The sequence below is a fragment of the Hyla sarda genome, chromosome 13, assembly GCF_029499605.1.
Source record: "Hyla sarda isolate aHylSar1 chromosome 13, aHylSar1.hap1, whole genome shotgun sequence".
Lineage (NCBI taxonomy): Eukaryota > Metazoa > Chordata > Amphibia > Anura > Hylidae > Hyla > Hyla sarda.
Genome location: NC_079201.1, coordinates 27,528,380 through 27,552,443, shown reverse-complemented (window position 1 = coordinate 27,552,443; position 24,064 = coordinate 27,528,380). Strand labels below are relative to the sequence as shown.

The following is a 24,064-nucleotide window of genomic DNA, read 5'->3' as shown; positions in this document are numbered from 1 at the left end:
AGCATGCGGCAGTCCTGGACGGACATGTCCTCCCTGTTGTAGATGAGGTGGTTCCTGGCCAGCCTTAAAACAGTTCTTAAGGTGCCAGTCCTTCTGGATGGCCTCCACGTCGTGAACCCCAGAAAAAAGTCTGTACAGCACCGAATGTTACCATAGGTTGCTCCTGGTTACCAAGTCTCTTAGTTCAAGTTCCAGGTCGTTCAATAGGCCCTGCCCAAAGGGGCACTGTCAAAAAAAAAATGCATAGATGTTTCCTCCACATAGGGGCACCTGGGGCAGTACCTGGTTTTGCACAGGCCACGGACCTCAGAGATAGTCCCCCCCCCCCTTAATGGCCATCCACGACAAGTCCTTGTGTCAATAGGTTAGCCTGGCAGAGGCTACATTGTCTCAAACAGTCTCTGCAGTGTCCTTAGGGAGACCTGGAACGAGCTCCAGCAAGTCCTTAGCTCTGATGAGCTTGACAATATGTAAAATGGCAGGAAGAATGCAGCTACTACAATCTATTTACAACTACTTGACATTGTCTTACAGGAGGGGCCATGATGATCTGGGGGATCATTATCTGGATTGTGGAGACCTGAGCAATGCACTGAAATGCTATTCCCGTGCTAGAGACTACTGCACCAGTGCTAAACATGTCATCAACATGTGCCTGAATGTCATCAAGGTGAAGACCTACCCGTGGGGGCCATGGAGATCTTCTCTGCTTATTGTCATTTATTGCTAGAAGTTTTTCTTTTCCTATTGTCTCCATTCTTTTCTTTACAATTTCTCCACAGGTCAGTGTGTATCTCCAGAATTGGTCTCATGTTCTCAGTTATGTCAGTAAAGCAGAATCCACTCCTGAAATCGCTGAGGTGAGCCATTTCATGTGCTTAGTAATAACATTAGGCCCTGTTCACATCTTGTTTTTGTCTCTATTTAGTGTATATATTGGGAAAAGCTCCTGACTTTTATGTTATATTGAGACTCTAATGCAGTGTTTCCCCACCAGGGTGCCTCCAGATGTTGCAGAACTACAACTCCCAGCATGCCTGGACAGCCGTTGGCTGTCCAGGCATGCTGGGAGTTGTAGTTTTGCAACACCTGGAGGCACCCTGGTTGGGAAACACTGCTCTAATGAATCCCATACAGTCCTATCTGTCTCCTATAGACTATAGTGGTATCTGTTTAAAGGGGTACTCCGGTGAAAACCTTTTTTCTTTTAAATCAACTGGTGGCAGAAAGTTAAACAGATTTGTAAATTACTTCTATTAAAAAATCTTAATCCTTCCTGTACTTATTAGCTGCTGAATGCTACAGAGGAAATTCTTTTCTTTTTGGAATGCTCTCTGATGACATCACGAGCACAGTTCTCTCTGCTGACATTATTATAATAACGCTTTATTTATTGTTGTCCTTAGTGGGATTTGATCCCAAGCCCCCAGCACTGCAAGGCAGCAGTACTAACCACTGAGCCACCATACTGCCCTTAGCATACATCTGCTATTCATGGTTGCTAAAATGGACAGAGATGTCAGCAGAGAGCACTGTGCTCGTGAGGTCATCAGTGTTCCAAAAAGAAAGGAATTTCCTCTGTAGCATTCAGCAGCTAATAAGTACTGGAAGGATTAAGATTTTTTAATAGAAGTAATTTACAAATATGTTTTAACTTTCTGCCACCAGTTGATTTAAAAGAAAAAAGGTTTTCACAGGAGTACCCCTTTAACCCCTTAAGGACGCAGGACGTAAATGTACGTCCTGGTGAGGTGGTACTTAACGCACCAGGACGTACATTTACGTCCTAAGCATAACCGCGGGCATCGGAGCGATGCCCGTGTCATGCGCGGCTGATCCCGGCTGCTGATCGCAGCCAGGGACCCGCCGACGCCCGCGATCTCGCGGGCGTCCGCCATTAACCCCTCAGGTGCCGGGATCAATACAGATCCCGGCATCTGCGGGAGTTCGCGATTAAAATGAACGATCGGATCGCCCGCAGCGCTGTTGCGGGGATCCGATCATTCATAACGCCGCACGGAGGTCCCCTCACCTTCCTCCCTGCGGCTCCCGGCGTCTCCTGCTCTGGTCTGTGATCGAGCAGACCAGAGCAGGAGATGACCGATGATACTGATCTGTTCTATGTCCTATACATAGAACAGATCAGTATTAGCAATCATGGTATTGCTATGAATAGTCCCCTATGGGGACTATTCAAGTGTAAAAAAAAATGTAAAAGTAAAAAAAAAGTGAAAAATCCCCTCCCCCAATAAAAAAGTAAAACGTCCGTTTTTTCCTATTTTACCCCCAAAAAGCGTAAAAAACTTTTTTTATAGACATATTTGGTATCGCCGCGTGCGTAAATGTCCGAACTATTAAAATAAAATGTTAATGATCCCGTACGGTGAACGGCGTGAACGAAAAAAAATTTTAAAAGTCCAAAATTCCTACTTTTTTAATACATTTTATTTAAAAAAAAATTATAAAAAATGTATTAAAAGTTTTTTATATGCAAATGTGGTATCAAAAAAAAGTACAGATCATGGCGCAAAAAATGAGCCCCCATACCGCCGCTTATACGGAAAAATAAAAAAGTTATAGGTCATCAAAATAAAGGGATTATAAACGTACTAATTTGGTTAAAAAGTTTGTGATTTTTTTTAAGCGCAACAATAATATAAAAGTATATAATAATGGGTATCATTTTAATCGTATTGACCCTCAGAATAAAGAACACGTCATTTTTACCATAAATTGTACGGCGTGAAAACGAAACCTTCCAAAATTAGCAAAATTGCGTTTTTCGTTTTAATTTCCCCACAAAAATAGTGTTTTTTGGTTGCGCCATACATTTTATGATATAATGAGTGATGTCATTACAAAGGACAACTGGTCGCGCAAAAAACAAGCCCTCATACTAGTCTGTGGATGAAAATATAAAAGAGTTATGATTTTTAGAAGGCGAGGAGGAAAAAATGAAAACGTAAAAATTAAATTGTCTGAGTCCTTAAGGCCAAAATGGGCTGAGTCCTTAAGGGGTTAATGAATGCATTACTTTACAGATTCCTTGCAGCTCCCGAGAGAGTGGTAGTCAGTGATGTTTTAAAGGGGTACTCCGCTGGAAATTTTTTTTTCTTAAAATCAACTGGTGCCAGAAAGTTAAACAGATTTGTAAATTACTTCTATAAAAAAATCGTAATCCTTCCAGTAGTTATCAGGTGCCGTATGATGCACAGGAAGTTGTTTTCTTTTTGAATTTCTTTTCTGTCTGACCACAGTGCTCTCTGCTGACACCTCTGTCCATTTTAGAAACTGTCCAGAATAGGAGCAAATCCCCATAGAAAACCTCTCCTGCTCTGGACAGTTCCTAAAATGGACAGAGGTGTCAGCAGAGAGCAGTGTGGTCAGACAGAAAGGAAATTCAAAAAGAAAAGAACTTCCTGTTGATCATAACAGCAGCTGATAAATACTGGAAGGATTAAGATTTTTTTAATAGAAGTAATTTACAAATTTGTTTAAATTTCTGGCACCAGTTGATTTTAAAAAAAAAATGTTTTCCAGTGGAGTACCCCTTTAAGGGGGATTTATATATGATATTGGGTCCTTGCTATACCAGTCATTTCCATGGTCTGACTCTTGTTTCTTGTGGTTTTACAGCAACGAGGAGAAAGAGACAGTCAGACTCAGGCTGTGCTAACCAAACTGAAATGTGCTGCAGGTTAGTCTCATTCGTCCTATAGTAACCAAACTGAAATGTGCTGCAGGTTAGTACCATTAGTCCTATAGTAACCAAACTGAAATGTGCTGCAGGTTAGTATCATTAGTCCTATAGTATGAAATGTGCTGCAGGTTAGTCTCATTCGTCCTATAGTAACCAAGCTGAAATGTGTTGCAGGTTAGTCTCATTCGTCCTATAGTAACCAAACTGAAATGTGCTGCAGGTTAGTACCATTAGTCCTATAGTAACCAAACTGAAATGTGCTGCAGGTTAGTATCATTAGTCCTATAGTATGAAATGTGCTGCAGGTTAGTCTCATTTGTCCTATAGTAACCAAGCTGAAATGTGTTGCAGGTTAGTCTCATTCGTCCTATAGTAACCAAACTGAAATGTGCTGCAGGTTAGTATCATTAGTCCTATAGTAACCAAACTGAAATGTGCTGCAGGTTAGTCTCATTCGTCCTATAGTAACCAAACTGAAATGTGCTGCAGGTTAGTATCATTAGTCCTATAGTAACCAAACTGAAATGTGCTGCAGGTTAGTATCTTTAGTCCTATAGTAACCAAACTGAAATGTGCTGCAGGTTAGTATCATTAGTCCTATAGTAACCAATCTGAAATGTGCTCCAGGTTAGTACCATTAGTCCTATAGTAACCAAACTGAAATGTGCTGCAGGTTAGTCTCATTCGTCCTATAGTAACCAAACTGAAATGTGCTGCAGGTTAGTCTCATTAGTCCTATAGTAACCAAACTGAAATGTGCTGCAGGTTAGTATCATTAGTCCTATAGTAACCAAACTGAAATGTTCTGCAGGTTAGTCTCATTCGTCCTATAGTAACCAAACTGAAATGTGCTGCAGGTTAGTACCATTAGTCCTATAGTAACCAAACTGAAATGTGCTGCAGGTTAGTATCATTAGTCCTATAGTATGAAATGTGCTGCAGGTTAGTCTCATTCGTCCTATAGTAGCCAAACTGAAATGTGCTGCAGGTTAGTACCATTAGTCCTATAGTAACCAAACTGAAATGTGCTGCAGGTTAGTATCATTAGTCCTATAGTAACCAAACTGAAATGTGCTGCAGGTTAGTCTCATTTGTCCTATAGTAACCAAACTGAAATGTGCTGCAGGTTAGTATCATTAGTCCTATAGTAACCAAACTGAAATGTGCTGCAGGTTAGTATCTTTATTCCTATAGTAACCAAGCTGAAATGTGCTGCAGGTTAGTATCATTAGTCCTATAGTAACCAATCTGAAATGTGCTCCAGGTTAGTACCATTAGTCCTATAGTAACCAAACTGAAATGTGCTGCAGGTTAGTCTCATTCGTCCTATAGTAACCAAACTGAAATGTGCTGCAGGTTAGTACCATTAGTCCTATAGTAACCAAACTGAAATGTGCTGCAGGTTATTATCATTAGTCCTATAGTAACCAAACTGAAATGTGCTGCAGGTTAGTATCTTTATTCCTATAGTAACCAAGCTGAAATGTGCTGCAGGTTGGTATCATTAATCCTATAGTAACCAAACTGAAATGTGCTGCAGGTTAGTATCATTAGTCCTATAGTAACCAAACTGAAATGTGCTGCAGGTTAGTATTATTCGTCCTATAGTAACCAAACTGAAATGTGCTGCAGGTTAGTATCATTCGTCCTATAGTAACCAAACTGAAATGTGCTGCAGGTTAGTACCATTAGTCCTATAGTAAAATACTATATGGCATTTATAGGTATTTGTTTAATGGATGATACCTTGGGACACTAAGATGTTTCGTCCTACATATTTTGCATTACCATGCGTGTCAGGTAGGTGTCAGCAGTACCACCACGCTGGAGGGAGCTCAGAGATGAAGGATTACTACACAGACAAACTAACCAGCTTCCCCAGGGAAACCTTGATGATGTATGGTTGTCCATGTATAGTAACATTACATATAAGGACAGTTCAATCATTGCGCCTTCTCCCTGCCAACAGCCAACCCACCCCCCCTGTGTTGTAGGTGTTTGTTGGGAGTCTTCCTAATGTTTACAGCAGTGTTCCCCAACCAGGGTGCCTCCAGCTGTTGCATAACTACAACCCCTGAAGGCTGTCCGGGCAGATAAAATCCCAGCATGTACCTATACCAGTGTTTCCAAACCAGGTTGCCTCCAGCTGTTGCAAAACTACAACTCCCAGCATGCCCGGACAGCCGAAGGCTGTCCGGGCATGCTGGGAGTTGTAGTTTTGCAACAGCTGGAGGCACCCTGGTTTGGAAACACTGGTTTACACAATGACAGAATGCTGCAACACTGTGGACTCGGCTCAAGTTAAAGGGGTTATCCAGGAAAAGAGAACTTTTTTTTTATATATATCAACTGACTCCAGAAAGTTAAACAGATTTGTAAATTACTTCTATTTAAAAAAAATCTTAATCCTTTCAGTACTTATGAGCTGCTGAAGTTGAGTTGTTCTTTTCTGTCTAAGTCCTCTCTGATTACACGTGTCTTGGGAACCGCCCAGTTTAGAAGCAAATCCCCATAGCAAACCTCTTCTACTCTGTGCAGTTCCCGAGACAAGCAGAGATGTCAGCAGAGAGCACTTGTTGTCAGACAGAAAACAACAACTCAACTTCAGCAGCTGATAATCATTGAAAGGATTACGTTTTTTTTTTAATAGAAGTCATTTACAAATCTGTTTAACTTTCTGGAGCCAGTTGATATAAAAAAAAAATGATTTTTTTTCCTGGGATACCCCGTTAAGAACTAGGTGTTAGCATACCTTGGCATTGGGATTTTTTTTCTCTGCACCATGTGGCGCTGTGAGCAGTGGTTGTAAAGCCTCAGAATGTGTGGAGAAAGGTTATATTGACAAGGACCAATTCCAAATGCTGAGAATTATTATTTTTATTTTTTTTGCGGTAATAAAAAATTGAAGAAAATAATCCATTTACTATAGATAGGTCTTATGGGAACGTGTTTGCGCCTGGAGATAACCTGCTATAACCCGACCTATCTGTGTCACTCCTTTCATTTATATTCACACCCGGCCCCACAATAATGACAGAAAACTCTTCACTAGTTCTGTCCTCTCTGCCCTCCTCCTTTACATCTCCGAGACGTAGCTAGAGGCGTCTCATTAAATGCTGCACATCCTATCTGTCCAGTACATCTTATCGCTGACAAGGAGTGGATCTAGCTGGTGAAGCGTGTCTGTTCTTACAGGAGTTATTCAGTGCGGGGAATGTAAACATATTAGGATGTACAGAGACGCTTTCTGTATTCTGTTCTGCATAGCCAAAAACATATCGAAGTGAGATTAGGGAACATTTCCCAAGATGATCCATAAACATAGCCCCTTAACGACGCAGGACGTAAATGTACGTCCTGGTGAGGCGGTATTAACGCACCAGGGTGTACATTTACGTCCTATACATAACCGCGAGCATCAAAGCGATGCTCGGATCATGCGCGGAAGGTCTCGGCTGCTGACAGCAGCCAGGGACCTGCCGGTAATGGCCGACATCCGCGATCGCGCGGATGCACGCCATTAACCCCTCAAATGCCGTGATCAATACAGATCACTGCATCTGCAGAAGTGCGGCACTTAAAGGGGTTGGGCGCTGCCCTGCAGTTCGGAGCTCAGCTTACAGCCTCCGGAAGTTCATTACTCCGAACGCTGTGTGCGGGCTTCCGTGTTCGCCGGGCGTGGCGTCACGCCCGGCCCCTTCGTGACGTCTTGCCCGCCCCCCTCGTAACGTCTCGCCCGCCCCCTCAACGAAAGTCTATGGGAAGGGGGCGCGACCGCTGTCACGCCCCCTTCCCATAGACTTTGGTAGAGGGGGCGGGTGAGACGTCACGAAGGGGTCGGGTGTGACGTCACGCCCGGCGGCTGCGAACACGGAAGCCCGCACACAGCGTTCGGAGTAATGAACTTCTGGACGCTGTGAGCGGAGCTCCGAACTGCAGGGCAGCGCACAACCCCTTTAATGTGGACGATCGGATCGCCTGCAGCGGGGATCCGATTATCTGTAATGGCGGGCGGAGGTCCCCTCACCTGTCTCTGTCCGTCTCCCGGCGTCTTCTGCTCTGGTCTAAGATCGAGCAGACCGGAGCAGAAGATCGACGATAACACTGATCACTGCTACACTGAACAGTATTAGCAATCAAATGTAGTGTAATCAAGTGTAAAAATGTAAAGAATAAAGAAGTAAAGAATAAAAGTTAAAAAAATGTGAAAAATCCCCTCCCCCAATAAAAATGTAAATTGTCAGTTTTTCCCCATAAATAAATAAAAAATGTTTTTAATAAACATATTTGGTATCACCGCGTGCGTAAATATCCAAACTATTAAAATATAATGTTAATTATCCCATACGGTGAATGGCGTGAACGTTAAAAAAAATAATAATAATTGCTGCTTTTTATAACATTTTATTCCCAAAAATTCCCAAAATTGATTAAAAATTTTTTTTAAAGTTTTATATATGCAAATGTGGTATACAAAAAAATTACAGATCACGGCGCAAAAGAATGAGCCCTCATACCGCCGCTTATACGGAAAAATAAAAAAGTTATAGCACTAATTTGGTTAAAAAGGTTGTGATTTTTTTTTTTTTTAAGCGCAACAGTAATAGAAAAGTATGTAATAATGGGTATCATTTTAATCGTATTGACCCTCAGAATAAATAACACATGTCATTTTTACCATAAATTGTACGGCATGAAAACAAAACCTTCCAAAATTTGCAAAATTGCTGTTTTCTTATCATTTTCCCCACACAAATAGTATTTTTTTGGTTGCGCCATAAATTTTATGGTAAAATGAGTGATGTCATTACAAAGGACAACTGATCACGCAAAAAACAAGCCCTCATACTAGTCTGTGGATGAAAATATAAAAGAGTTATGATTTTTAGAAGGGGAGGAGAAAAAAACAAAAACATAAAAATAAAATTCTTTAAGGCCCAAATGGGCTGAGTCCTAAACGGGTTAAAGGGGTACTCGACTGCTCAGCATTTGGAACAAAATGTTCCGAATGCTTAGAGCGGGCGCCGGGAGCTTGTGACGTCATAGTCCCTCATGACATCACACACCACCCCCTCAATGCAAGTCAATGTGAGGTCCTCCCATAGACTTGCATTGAGGGGGCGGGACTATGACGTTGCGAGCTCCTGGCACCGATTCTAAGCATTCGGAACATTTTGTTCCAAACCCTGAGCAGCGGAGTACCCCTTTAAAGCACCTGTGTTATTCCTTTTATACAGCAAGGACCTTTCCGCTCTGTGGCTGAGGCAGACACCACCTTGGCCATTAATTGACCGAGCTGGAAGGCCCTTGTGTGACACAGGCGCAAAAAAATACAGTGCAGCAGGGACCAAAATGGAGATAGCAGGTGCGGCAGAGAAGTGAAGAAGGAAATCTAGTTTTTACCTGCACCCAAAGTACAGTGAGATAGACAAGAAATGATCTGGTAAACCTCTTTTTAACCTTGTTACTGTCACTTTAGAAAAAGCAAGACAGGTAGAGAAGTGCTGAGCTGCGTGCTTCTCCTGTCTCATTTTAGCAATCAATGGTGGTCTTAAAGTGGTACTCTGGTGAAAAAAATTTTTTTTCATATCAACTGGCTCCAGAAAGTTAAACAGATTTGTAAAATTACTTCTTCTAAAGAAAACTTCATCCTACCAGTACTTATCTGCTGCTGAAGTTGAGTTGTTCTTTTCTGTCTGACCACAGTGCTCTCTGCTGACACCTCTTTCTGTCTCAGGAACTGTCCGAAGCATTAGATGTTTGCTATGGGGATTTGCTCCGACTCTGGACAGTTCCTGAGACAAGCAGAGATGTCGGCAGAGAGCACTGTGGTCAGATGGAAAATAACAACTCAACTTCAGCAGCTAATAAGTACTGGAAGGATTAAGATTTTTTAATAGAAGTAATTTGCAAATCTGTTTAACACCGGAGTACCCCTTTAACACTCAGACCACAACTGATGAAAAATGTTGTCATGTCTCTTTAAAAGTGACAGTAGCACTCTAATGCCCCATTAGTCTGCTAGCATCTAAGTTGAGGCCACTGGTATACACTGCTATATGTTTATTTTGCTGTATTCAATATCATAGCAGACCACACAAGAAAATAACGTTTACCAGTGGGAAGGGGCCCAAAATGAGCCCCTAGCTGAGTGAATTCACCCTTATACTTTGCACCACATGTTGGCATCCCTATAGACATATAGCTGGGACAATGATGTTGTGTGAACCCACATGGTACTCTCATCTGGACCTGCCAACTATCTGATGTGTTTGGGAACCCTCCCCTTATTGAGATGCTGTCCGGGGAAAGAAGGATCGGGCTTGTATAATTCTTAATAACCCGACATCTTGTTCTCCCTGGAGATAAGCCGCCAGCAGAGGTGTCTCCCCATTGAAAATAAATGCAGGCTCAGGCAAGTGTGTTTGGGAGAATAGGGAGGGGATAGCTGTCAGTGCAATGAGCATTGGGCAGAGAGCTAGGGAAGGTTTATGAGCATCTTAATCCAGCAATAGGGATAGGAGGGAGAGATCGTCACCCCGTGATCATATGACACTGCGAGGCTGAGAAAAGAATATGGGGGACAGAAAAGTCAGCATCATGAGAATTAAAGGGGTATTCAAGGAAAAAAAACTTTTTTTTTTTTTTTTTTAGATCAACTGGCTCCAGAAAGTTAAACAGATTTGTTAATTACTTCTATAAAAAAAAAATCTTAATCCTTCTGACCACAGTGCCCTCTGCTGTCACCATGTCAGGAACTGTCCAGAACAGGAGGGATTTTCTATGGGGATTTTCTCCTACTCTGGACAGTTCCTGAGACAGACAGAGATGTCAGCAGAGGGCACTGTGGTCAGACATCAAAGGACTCCACTTCAGCAGCTGATAAGTACTGGAAGGATTAAGATTTTTTAATAGAAGTAATTTACAAATCTGTTAAACTTTCTGGAGCAAGTTGATATGAAAAAAAGTTTTTCACTGGAGTACCCCTTTAAAGTCAATAGGGTTGTAAAATCGGATCAACTTCTGTGCAGATTGCACGTGGATTAAGATTTCTGAATGTTCCGCCGACATTGCTGCTACTGTGATACTCTATGGATTTTCCACACACCAGTCTGCAGAATATCTGCGTCATGGGTATTATTTAGGGCTGCACGATATATCGCAAAAGCAATCAAATCGTGCTTTTTTGCAATATAGCGATACACCCCTCCCCCCCCCGGGAAAACTTGCGATTATCTGCTCAGGCCGGCTCCTGTTAGCTGCTGCAGGTGGGGGGCCGACCAGAGCAGGTAAAAAAACCAGGGTGCCTCCAGTTGTTGCAAAACTACAACTGCCAGAATGCCTGGACCGGCAAAGGCTGTCTGGGCATGCTGGTAGTTGTAGATTCACAACAGCTGAAGTCACCCTGGTAGAAAAACACTGAGCTAAGTAAAAGGGCGCAAGGAGAAAAAAAAAAAAAAACTTCTGCTCCCTTCCCGGTCCCTGCAGATGACGTTTTCCCTCCGTGTAGTCCGGTGTCTCCTCTCTTCACCATCCACTTAGTAGGAGCTTTCCCTTCTCAGCCAATCACTGGCCTCAGCAGTGTCACGTGTCAAGCCAGTGATTGGCTGATGGGGAAAGGTCTTCAGCAGCAAACACGCTGGGTTTCCCGGATCCGGTGGGAGATTTGAAAACCGCCCGGGAAACCCAGTGTATTGCTGCAGTACAAAATGTGATGGTGAGTGACAAGGGGGGGAAGATAGTGACAAGGGGGGAAGTTTGTGACAAAGGGGGAAGATTGTGATGAGGGAATGTGACAGGGGTGGTGGAATGTAACAAGGGGGGAAGATTGAGACAGGTGGGGGAGAATGTAACATGGGAAGAATGTGACATGGGGGGGAAGATTGTGACGGGGGGGGTGAGATGTGATATGGGGGGAATGTGACGGGGAGAAAGTGACATGGGGGGGAAGATTGTGACGGGGAGAATGTGACATTGGGGGGTGGAGAATGTGACTGGGGGTGAGATGTGATCTGGGGGGTGAGATGTGATATGGGGGGAGAATGTGACGGGGAGATAAGTGCATGGTTAACTCTTATCCAATGTGTATGGAGGTTATTACTGGTAAAAGGAAAGTATTGAGTTAGTATTAGAAGATTCTGACACTTCTAACCCAACCTATATTCCCTGCCTTGGATGGGGTATGGAAAAAAGCCGCATTCAAAGCGCAAACCACTTCAGACGTCACTTCAAGGGTATTTCAAATTTATTACAGCCACATACAACGTGTTTCGAGGCACTGCCTCTTCATCAGGTAGCAGGCTTATATCAGGTAACCGGCTGAGATAAGCCTGTTACCTGATGAAGAGGCAGTGCCTCGAAACGCGTAATAAAGTGTGGCTGTAATAAAGTTGAAATACCCTTGAAGTGACATCTGAAGTGGTTTGCGCTTTGAATCCGGCTTTTTTTCCATACCCCATCCACTATATCCATCGGCTGGAGTCCTGATCCACGCTGACGCCGTAAGAGCAGCACCGCTTTCTATCCATACGCTGAGAGTAGTTGTGAATTCTTCACAACCCATCCAGGTGAGGACCTTCACTTAAAACCTGTCTGTGCGCCACCGACTGTATTGGATCTACTATCCCATGGGAAGCTCTGCCTTTATCTTATAGAGACATAGTATATCCCCTGCCGGGAAGACTTCAGAGGACATGTTCTGGTTAGTGGCAGCCTGTATTCTGTCAGCATACAATTGGCAGAGCCCGCTGTAATGCCTGGCAGCATCAGACCTCAGTAGATAGTGTTTTTCTGGGTGAGGAAAGCAGGTTGAAAGACATAAGTATGAAGTTCAGGAAATACAATTCCTTGCCTAGGACAGAGATTTTAAAAACGTTTTCTATCCTTGCAGGGTTGGCAGAACTTGCCGCTCGAAAATACAAGCAAGCCGCAAAATGCTTTCTCCTGGCATCATTCGATCACTGTGATTTTCCTGAGGTAGGGGCCCAGCTCAGTGTCCTTTTAAAGGAGTACTCCACTGGCCAGCATTAGGAACATTTAGTTCCGAACACTGTGCACGCGAGCTGCGGAGGTCGGCCACGCCCAGTTGTGACGTCACAATCCGACCCCTCAATGCAAGTCTATGGGAGGGGGCGTGGCGAATGCCACGCCCTCTCCCATAGACTTGCATTGAGGGGGCTGGACATGACGTTACGAGGGTGTGTGGCCGACCCCCGCAGCTTGCACGCACACAGCGTTCGGAACTAAATGTTCTTAACGCTGGCCAGTGGAGTACCCCTCTACCTTTTTTTTTATTTTTTATAAATTTTTTTTAAATCATCTCATGCTAGAAAGTTAAACGGATTTGTAATTTACTTCTATTTAAAAATCTTAACCCTTCCAGTACTTATCATCTGCTGTATGTTCCACAGGAAGTTCTTTTTCTTTTTGAATTTCTTTTCTGTCTGTCCACAGTGCTCTCTGCTGACACCTCTGTCCATTTTAGGAATTGTCCAGAGTTAGGAGAAAATCCCCATAGCAAACCTATCCTGTTCCTTAAATGGACAGAGGTGTCAGCAGAGAGCACTGTGGTCAGACAGAAAGGAAATTCAAAAAGTAAAGAACTTCCTGTGGAGCATACAGAAGCTGATAAGTACTGGAAGGATTAAGATTTTTTTAATAGAAGTAATTTACAAATCTGTTAAACTTTCCGGAACCAGTTTTTCCAGGGGGGAGAACCCTTTTAAACCTTCATAATATCTTCTCCAGAGTCCCTCACTTTGTCTGTTTCTCCTCCCCTTCGCAGCTTCTTTCCTCTAATAATGTGGCAGTGTATGGGGGGCTTTGTGCCCTGGCCACTTTTGATCGGCAGGAGCTTCAAAGGAATGTCATCTCAAGCAGGTGAGATAAGGGTGGCGTATGAAGGAGGGGTGGGCGACGGCATTGTCTGGCTACAAGATGCTATTATGTTTTATCTGCAGTTCATTCAAGCTGTTTCTGGAGCTGGAGCCTCAAGTCCGTGATATCATCTTCAAATTCTATGAGTCCAAGTACGCATCCTGTCTAAAGATGCTGGATGAAATGAAGGTGAGTGGGAGGACAAGCTTATTGTCAGGGTTTTTTTTTGTTTTGTTTTGTTCTATAGAAGTAAAAAAAAATAAAAAAATAAAAAACATTCAAGCTAGTTTGATTTTTTGATTTTTTTTGCTATGTTATTTTGGAACTGAAGGGGTTAAGGGGTACGTTCACACTGCGGAGTAGAATTCCGCCTAGTGATCAGTACCATCTGTGTGAATGTGCACTAGTATAAGAAAGGAAGAAGAAAAGAGGCCGGTGCCTCGTGTATAATTCAGATATAGGTAGGATAGGAAAGTTGGGTGGTCGCTCACCTGGTGCTAAACTTGTGTTCAGGCAAATAACCCCAGGATGCGGGGTGTCACAGGGATTCTAGGTTATGCAGCCGACAGATCACCGGACAGTGTCCATGAAAGGAGACTGTAGGGAGGAGTATAGAACAAAAAGAACTGCACTAGGCGCTACCGTAATTGAATCCAGATAGAAGCGGATGTGAAAGGATCACAATTTATTTGACACTGCATAAAAAACAATAAAAGGTACCATAAAAGCAAGACGCGTTTCGGGAGTGATATCTCCCTTTTTTTAATTGCATGAATAAAGGTGTCTGTACAGCCAAGGTAAAATGGAGTTTAAATACCCAGTTCACTGGCGCCAAATTTAAAGGGGTTATCCAGGAAAAAACTTTTTTTTATATATCAACTGGCTCCAGAAAGTTAAACAGATTTGTAAATTACTTCTATTAAAAAATCTTAATCCTTTGAGTACTTATGAGCTTCTGAAGTTTAGGTTGTTCTTTTCTGTCTAAGTGCTCTCTGATGACACGTGTCTCGGGAACCACCCAGTTTAGAAGAGGTTTGCTATGGGGATTTGCTTCTAAACTGGGCGTTTCCCGAGACACGTGTCATCAGAGAGCACTTAGGCAGAAAAGAACAACCTCAACTTCAGAAGCTCATAAGTACTGAAAGGATTAGGATTTTTTAATAGAAGCAATTTACAAATCTGTTTAACTTTCTGGAACCAGTTGATATATAAAAAAAGTTTTTTTCCTGGAATACCCCTTTAAGGGGGCGTGATCATTATGCAAGATACGATTAGCAAGATAATGGTTAAAAACAAAATGAAAGCAAATCCTATAACACATACTAGAGAAGCGGTTTACATGTGTGAAGGAGGTAGAGAAGCATCTATAGAGTATTCAAAGAAAAGAGTACAAATGACATCCATTCATAAAATGTACTTGTAGTAATTTTAAAGCGAGGCTTGGAGTAATTAAGGGGGCGTGATCATTATGCAAGATACGATTAGCAAGATAATGGTAAAGACAAAAGTAAAGCACATCATATAACACATATTAGAGCAGCGGTTTACATCCTGGTGACCTTATCCCCCCCCTACATACTTATTGTCTTCCTCTAGTGATAGCGCTTCCTCTAGTGATAGCCTAGTATGCCCTTCCTCTAGTGATAGCCTAGTTTGCCCTTCCTCTAGTGATAGCCTAGTATGCCCTTCCTCTAGTGATAGCCTAGTATGCGCTTCCTCTAGTGATAGCCTAGTATGCGCTTCCTCTAGTGATAGCCTAGTATGCCCATCCTCTAGTGATAGCCTAGTATGCCCTTCCTCTAGTGATAGCCTAGTATGCCCTTCCTCTAGTGATAGCCTAGTATGCGCTTCCTCTAGTGATAGCCTAGTATGCCCTTCCTCTAGTGATAGCCTAGTATGCCCTTCCTCTAGTGATAGCCTAGTATGCGCTTCCTCTAGTGATAGCCTAGTATGCCCTTCCTCTAGTGATAGCCTAGTATGCGCTTCCTCTAGTGATAGCCTAGTATGCCCTTCCTCTAGTGATAGCCTAGTATGCCCTTCCTCTAGTGATAGCCTAGTATGCCCTTCCTCTAGTGATAGCCTAGTATGCCCTTCCTCTAGTGATAGCCTAGTATGCCCTTCCTCTAGTGATAGCCTAGTATGCCCTTCCTCTAGTGATAGCCTAGTATGCCCTTCCTCTAGTGATAGCCTAGTATGCCCTTCCTCTAGTGATAGCCTAGTATGCCCTTCCTCTAGTGATAGCCTAGTATGCCCTTCCTCTAGTGATAGCCTAGTATGCCCTTCCTCTAGTGATAGCCTAGTATGCCCTTCCTCTAGTGATAGCCTAGTATGCCCTTCCTCTAGTGATAGCCTAGTATGCCCTTCCTCTAGTGATAGCCTAGTATGCGCTTCCTCTAGTGATAGCCTAGTATGCCCTTCCTCTAGTGATAGCCTAGTATGCGCTTCCTCTAGTGATAGCCTAGTATGCGCTTCCTCTAGTGATAGCCTAGTATGCCCTTCCTCTAGTGATAGCCTAGTATGCCCTTCCTCTAGTGATAGCCTAGTAGATAGCCTGTTTAGGGTAGGGTCACACGTAACGGATCCTCAGCGTATTTTACAGATCCGCCATTGACCCGACCCATTTTGTGCATCCAGCGGTTGCCACCCCTTTTCCCCCGCCTTGCTCCGCCCCTGGCCTGCTCGCAGCGGCAATCCGGGGGCCTGCGAGTCGGTGCAGGGTACTCAAACATTGCATGTCTGAGTTGAGGCCATGTGCAGTGTACATGTTATTACAAAGTAATGTGCAGTGTACTCAGTCATTGCAGCTGCTCCGCCATCTCAGAACGCACTCGCCCACTCGCAGGCCCTCTGTGTGGCCAGGGGCTGAGCGAGGTGGGGTAATGGGGGTGGCAACAGCTGGGGGCACAAAATGGTCAGGTCACTGGCGGACCTGCAGTGTAAAATGAGCTGCGAATCCGTTACGTGTGACCCTACCCTTACTGTTGCACTTAGCTGTTTTCCCATAGAAGTCAATGGAGAAGTGTCCATGTTTTCCACTACTTAAACTGAGCTAAACACATGCAGCCTCATGTTGTGTACCGTCATCAGTCTTGCACATGTGATTTATTTCCCACAGGATAACCTCCTTCTGGACATGTATCTTGCCCCTCACGTTCGGACCCTGTACACTCAGATTCGGAACCGTGCCCTTATACAGGTATCCTATATGTACTGCTCTGTCTTCTAATGTCCTCTACACTAGCTGATTGCTGTTCTGATGCTCTCTGCTGGGTTTCTGCTGCCTGCTGCTCCTTATGTTACTTCTGCTGCCACCTGCTGTGCCCGCTCCTAACATATCACCATGTTATGCTTCATTCAGCTCGCCTGCTGTTACTTTGTATTTCTCTTCCTGCCATCCTGTGTCTGCTTTACCTTCGCTGGTAATTCGTGACTGTGCTCAGTTGTTCACTGATTTAAGCTTTTCATGCATTATGAATATTGTTTATTTTTTTGATTATAGAATTTTTTAATATATATTTCTAGTGGAGATTTCTGTTAAAGGAAAACTGTCACGTGTTCACTCCCGCACTAACCACAGGTACTGACTGTGCAGGGGACGCTGATTCATATGATCCCTACTAGAGATGAGTTACAGTGATTCCATTCATCACGAGAGAGTCTCCAAGGACTGTATCCACCTTTTCCACCCCACCGCAGCACCTGAAAGCTGAACTCATTTATGCAGGAAAAGTCATCAACTGCCGAGCCGAGAAGTTCGTGATGAATCGAATTACTGTAACTTCGTTCATCTGTAATCCCTACCTTGCCCTGATCCGTCCGGCCGTTCGCCCGCAATCTTATTTTTTCTATAAATATGCAAATGTGGCTGTAACTGGCACAGGCGGGGTTTTCATGAGCCTAGTGGCACTGTGACGTCAGCGCCGCCCGTCCACAGCGCCGCCCTCTTATGAATATTCATCCCCTTTCCCTCCGGCTCTCCCCGCTGCTCCTAACTAGTCTTCACTGCACATGCGCAATTTTTTGGGGGGTTTATTAAAGGGGTTATCCAGGAAAAAAACTTTTTTTTTTTTATCTATCAACTGGCTCCAGAAGGTTAAACAGATTTGTAAATTACTTCTATTAAAAAAAATTGTAATCCTTTCAGTACTTTATGAGCTTCTGAAGTTGAGTTGTTCTTTTCTGTCTAAGTGCTCTCTGATGACACGTGTCTCGGGAACCGCCCAGTTTAGAAGAGGCTTGCTATGGGGATTTGTTTCTAAACTGGGTGGTTCTCGAGACACGTGTCATCAGAGAGCACTTAGACAGGAAAAAACAACTCAACTTCATCAGCTCATAAGTACTGAAAGGATTAAGATTTTTTAATAGAAGTAATTTACATATCTGTTTAACTTTCTGGAGCCAGTTGATATATAAAAAAATTTTTTTTTCCTGGAATACCCCTTTAACTGAACAATAACGGATACAAATGGATAACATCCGTGTGCATCCATTATTGCCGTGTTTTTTGGACTGGAGAAGAACGGGACGGGTCTAGACGGCCATGTGAACGCCGCCTTACAGAAAGAGCTGCTGTTTGTTTAGCTCTTTCTCTTCTCAGTTCCATTCAACGAAGACTGCACCTAGCTGGAATTATAGCTTATGCCAGTGTTTCCCAAACAGGGTGCCTCCAGCTGTTACAAAACTGTCCAGGCATGCTGGGAGTTGGTTTTGCAACAGCTGGAGGCACACTGGTTAAGAAACACTGCTCTGATAGAAAACCACTATTATTTTTTATTTTATTTACAGCCAGCTTTAGAAATCTCTTTATTTCTGATTTTATTATCAGGAAAGATAGGAACATGTCCTGCCGAAGTGTTACAATTTACTGCAAATATGCAATAGTGTAAAAAAAAAAAGGTTATATAGAGATTCTAAATGGAACAAAGTATTAGATTTTACAAGATATAAGGTGTCGCAACGCGTTCTATATGGTACAAATCTTCATTCTCACTACTGAGCTGCTATGTGAATGCAGTGCTGGGCACCGAGGGATACGTCATGGCTTTCAGGATATATATATTATATATATATATATATATATATATATATATATATATATATATATATATGTGTATAGGATTTGTATATTGATTTTCTTCAGGTCTGTTATATATTGTGTGTTACATTTAGAACACTGTAGCAGAATTCCCTTGTACCTGTTTAATGTTTTCCTGTATATCCCGTAGTATTTCAGTCCATATGTATCAGCGGACATGTATAAAATGGCGATCGCATTTAACACAACTGTGTCGGCGCTTGAGGATGAACTGACTCAACTCATCCTCGAAGGATTAATAAACGCTCGCATTGACTCTCATAGCAAGGTACGGTCTGCGAAAGGTAAAGTACATTTCCCGGGTCTCCAGCCGTCACCTCTTATGACATTGCCTGTTACTTACAGATCTTATATGCGCGAGACGTTGACCAGCGCAGCACCACATTTGAGAAGTCATTACAGATGGGGAGAGAGTTTCAGAGAAGAGCTAAAGCAATGATCTTACGAGCTGCTGTCCTGCGTAACCAGATCCATGTCAAGGTAAAACACAAGAGTACATGTAACCTAAAGCAGTTATTCAGGACTGTAAGTTTTATAGTCTGCCAGGAACAGGTTTCTACATTGTTAGAGGCTGGAATTGCAGCGCAGTCCTATTCAAATGAATGTGGCTTTACCGCAGTACTAGGTACACCCACTACTAAAAATACAAAGCTGTTTCCGGAAAAGGAAACTAAACGAAAATACACATGAAAGGAAACATTTTTTTTATAGAATCCAATTACAAAGTTCATCTATATATATTAAACTATAAAATATAAAAATAAAAACTTTTGATGAGGTACTCTTTTAACGTTTGCCATGTCTGGACAACATGTCACAAATTGAAGTGACAGTGACAATTTAAAGGGTAACTCTCATTAAAACGAATTTTTGCTATTGCACTCCTTATGGTAAATATATATATATATATATATATATATATATATATATATATATATATATATATATATATAATATTTCTAATATACTTTGTTTAAAAAAAATTAAAAAAAAGTTTTCTATGTTTTATTTGTGCTTAAAAAAAGCTTAGCAGCATCTTCTCCCCCATCTCATCCACAGACTTTGGACCAAAGCCCAAACACAGAAAGTGCAGCCTGGAGTGCTGTGGGGGGGGGGGGGGGTGTCCATCCTCATCCAATCATAGCTCCTCTCACACTTAACTGCCATATGCGGTTGGTTGGACTCCCCCCCCCCCCCAGCACTCCAGGCTGCACTTCCTGTGTTTGGTCCAAAGTATGTGTATGAGATTGGGGAAAATGTGCTCTAGAGCTTTTTTAAGCACAAATAAAACATAGAAAACTTCATTTTTTTTTTTTTAAACAAAGTATATTAGAAATATTTTTTATTTACCATAAGGAGTGCAATATCAAAAATTAGTTTTAATGAGAGTTACCATTTAAATAATTAAACAACTAATAATATTAGCAACATATACAGTTTGTGTGAACATATACATGAACATAGACCTTGCATTAGACATAATGCTGTGTACCTCTGATAAGGGTGGACCGAGTGGGGGCTTTCAAATATGATTTGACTGTGCTGCTATATATTTTGCTAAGTGTCGACATAAAAAATATACACCACACAGAGGATATTGGTATACACTCTTTCTTAGCAGGAAACTCAGACGTTCCCAAAATAGTTCTGGTTTATTACAGGGAGTAGATTTGGTTTTTACATTGTACAAAGAAGTAGGGTTAATTATGACCTCACAATTAGCATGTTACATTTTTGATTGGTTTTTCGATTGTGTCCGTATATATTAGCATATCTAGTGTCCATTAATTTCTTGGCCAAAGTTCTCTGTTCGTCAGATGTTTAGTCTTTCTACTCCCGCATGGAGTCATTTCAAGGCTTATATTCAGAGTCACGAGCAGATAGCATTCTGATGTATATGGGTTAAAGGGTAGGTAACAGATATATTTTTCCAGCAGCAATGGCATTTTAGTATTAGTATATTGATCAGTCATTAGAAACATAAGGGTCATCCCTATCACCGCTACTTGTATTAGATGCATTTCTTTTCAGATAATTTGCCACATATTTACTAGACTTCTATCTCTTTCTATTCAGTCACCTCCCAGGGAAGGAAGCCAAGGAGAACTGACACCAGCTAACAGTCAGTCCCGACTCAGCACCAACATGTGACCACACTGCTCTTCTGCACTCCCGGCCCTGTCATCTGCACAGAACTACGCAGGGCGATCAGATAATACTGCAGAGACATTAACCACCTGCTTACGTTACCTTCCCATAGGCCGCTGTGTTTTTTGTGAGAGCTTGACAGGAGCTGCATGGTTTGTCTCAGTCTATTGGACATGATCGCCTTGCTCTCTCCGGTGGAATTAGAGGAGTAGTGATGTAACGCTGAATCTATATCTGGATGGTTTCCAGGTAGTGGCTGCACAGGGGCAGAACAGAAAAGTAATTGTGATGTAGTTGGCGGGGTACAGTCACAAGATCATCTTCCTTTGAATGTTACCAAGTGCATTCAGCAGCTTACGTGTTACCATGTTCTCAGGTCCTCGCTCTTCCCCACCTTTCATTTCCCAGACCCAACTCTTCCCTGGTTCTGATTCTGCCGATCTGAACCCGGCCCCAGAGACATTAACACTGCAGTGACTGCTACCGTCTCACTCTACAGACAAGATGCTGGCTCTTCCCATTTTTCCTTTGTGAAGACAGGACATATGACTGCATTATTATCCCGTAGGAAAGAAAGAAAGAAAGAAAAAAAAACTCCTGCCTCTTTAAAAAAAAAAAAAAGCATTGCAAGTTACACGTTCCTTGTTTCTTCTGGTTTGGAATTAAACATGTTCCTGTTTTTGCGTATATATATATATTTTTTTTTCTTCTCACTGTGACCTTTTTACTTTGGTTTTCAGGGTTTATTATTGTTTAGCCGCTATAGCAGGGGATCTGCCTTGGCAAAGTTGGTCTGTATCTGATCTGGGGACACTGGCTGTCCGGACCCCACAGACCTGCCACCATACGTGCATTGTAAGAGAGCAGTGTCTTCTCCAATGCATCAAGCAGAATTACTCTGGGAAGCCTGGCACGCACAGTCCTAAGGCAAGCCGGCATCAGGGGGCAGCTACTTTGGTAAGTATATGTTTTTTTTAGTCTGAATTTTGATTTAGGATCTGGTCCGGCTATCTCACTAATAAATATTACATTTATTTTTAAATAAATAATTCCAAGAAGCAGGGGCCATATAGCTACAGTGGCGATCCAGGCTATTGCTAATACACTGTTTCCCAACCAGGGTGCCTCCAGCTCTTGCAAAACTACAACTCCCAGCATGCCCGGACAGCCAAAGGCTGTCCGGGCATGCTGGGCGTTGTAGTTTTGCAAGAGCTGGAGGCACCCTGGTTGGCAAACACTGTCCTAATATGTTGTTACCTATTGTATTTTCATAAATCGGTGTCCAATATTAAGTTTTGAGAACATCAAATTCCCATATTTCCTGCCACTTTTGCATTCTGGATTGCCATGCCCTAGTGAGCAAGCTAGGTCTAGGTAAGAATTCCATTTACAGGACACAAGGCTGATTTGAAGGGGTATTTTATTATAATTTTTTTTCAACTGGCTCCAGAAAGTTATACAGATTTGTAAATTATGATAGAAGAATAAATGAATAGTCGGCAACTCACCACGCTGGTTCTTGTGAGATCCTTCTTTATTTACGGCATACTCACATACAACAAACAGGGGAGAGACAGACTGTGGGGGGGGTACAATAAGTCGGCAACGGAACCGTTTCACACAGTGAACGTGCTTCTTCGGAGGCCCGAAGAAGCACGTTCACTGTGTGAAACGGTTCCGTTGCCGATTTATTGTACCCCTCCCCCCCCACAGTCTGTCTCTCCCCTGTTTGTTGTATGTGAGAATGCCGTAAATAAAGAAGGATCTCACAAGAACCAGCATGGTGAGTTGCCGACTATTCATTTATTCTTCTATCAAGATTCATTGAACTGTCTTTATTTAGTCTGAGCACCACCCGAGTTCATACAGCAGTCTACCAGTGGTCCCTTCCCCACCTAACAGTCCGTAGTACATTCTCAGCAGTGCCGAGTTAGCTTTGTCTTTTTGCTTTAGATTTGTAAATTACTTCTATTAAAAAATCTTAATGCTTCCAGTACAGTCCAGGAAGTTGAGTTGTTCTTTTCTGTCTGACCACAGTGCTCTCTGCTGCCACCTCTACCCATGTCAGGAACTGTCCAGAGTAGGAGCAAATCCCCACAGCAAACCTTTCCTGCTCTGGACAGTTTTTGACATGGACAGAGGTGGCAGCACTCTGGTCGAACAGAAAAGAACAACTCAACTTCCTCTGTAGTATACAAGTATACAGCAGCTGACAAGTATTGGAAGGATTAAGATTTTTTAATAGAAGTAATTTATAAATCTGTAGAACTTTCTGGCGCCAGTTGATTTAAAAAAAAAAAAAAAAAAAGTTTTCGACCAGAGTACGCCTTTAAAGACTATGGACAGCTTTGCAAAGAAAAAAAATGAAGAAACTTTCTAAATAGTCTTCATTAAACATTTCCTAGCATTTAGAGAAAGATAAGATAAAGCCGGTAAATAAGATAAAGACTATGGACAGCTTTGTATAAAAAAAAAAAGAAATTAAGAAAATGTCTAAATAGTCTTTATTAAAAATTTCCTACCATTTAGAGAAAGATAAGATAAAGCCGGTAGATGGACTTTCTGCTCTCTCAATATTAGAGATAGCAGCAAGGATGGGATTACAGACCAGGCTCTGATGGGGGAGAAAAACCTTGGAGGACCGCTTCACAAAGGTTGTAAATAGAGAGAAGAGTAGATACAAATCAGTCTGCAAGGAAGAATCCTATAGGTTGGGTACAAATGTATTGAGAAAATAGAACTCACACAGCAAGCTGTAGAAGTACCGTATATACTCGAGTATAAGCCGACCCGAGTATAAGCCGAGACCCCTAATTTCAACCCAAAATCCCAGGAAAAGTTATTGACTCGAGTATAAGCCTAGGGTGGGAAATACCTCATCCCCCCCTGTCATCATCCAGACCCGTCATTAACATCCTCATCATCCCCTTGTCATCATCCCACACATCCCCACTTCATCATCCCACACATCCCCTTATCATCCCACACATCCCCCCTTCATCATCCCCTTGTCATCATCCCACACATCCCCCCTTCATCATCCCCTTGTCATCATCCCACACATCCCCTTATCCCACACATCCCCCCTTCATCATCCCCTTGTCATCATCCCACACATCCCCTTATCCCACACATCCCCCCTTCATCATCCCCTTGTCATCATCCCACACATCCCCCCTTCATCATCCCCTTGTCATCATCCCACACATCCCCTTATCATCCCACACATCCCCCCTTCATCATCC

The 24,064-nt window shown here is 42.6% G+C and overlaps 1 protein-coding gene across 2 annotated transcripts in view; it reads left to right on the top strand.

The window, feature by feature from the left end:
* Nucleotides 1–21,455, top strand: part of GPS1 (G protein pathway suppressor 1) — a 52,857-nt gene extending 31,402 nt beyond the window's left edge. Inside the window, exons 6-15 of one of the 2 annotated variants that reach the window (XM_056550307.1) lie at nt 535–670; nt 783–860; nt 3,637–3,697; nt 12,591–12,676; nt 13,485–13,579; nt 13,660–13,765; nt 16,692–16,772; nt 18,802–18,939; nt 19,017–19,151; nt 20,748–21,455. In XM_056550307.1, the coding sequence (XP_056406282.1) occupies nt 535–670; nt 783–860; nt 3,637–3,697; nt 12,591–12,676; nt 13,485–13,579; nt 13,660–13,765; nt 16,692–16,772; nt 18,802–18,939; nt 19,017–19,151; nt 20,748–20,822 (991 nt within the window). In that variant the 3' untranslated portion in view covers nt 20,823–21,455. The remainder of the gene's footprint in view (nt 1–534; nt 671–782; nt 861–3,636; nt 3,698–12,590; nt 12,677–13,484; nt 13,580–13,659; nt 13,766–16,691; nt 16,773–18,801; nt 18,940–19,016; nt 19,152–20,747) is intronic. The other variant, XM_056550309.1, reaches the window with a different exon arrangement.
* The last annotated feature ends 2,609 nt before the right edge of the window (nt 21,456–24,064 follow it).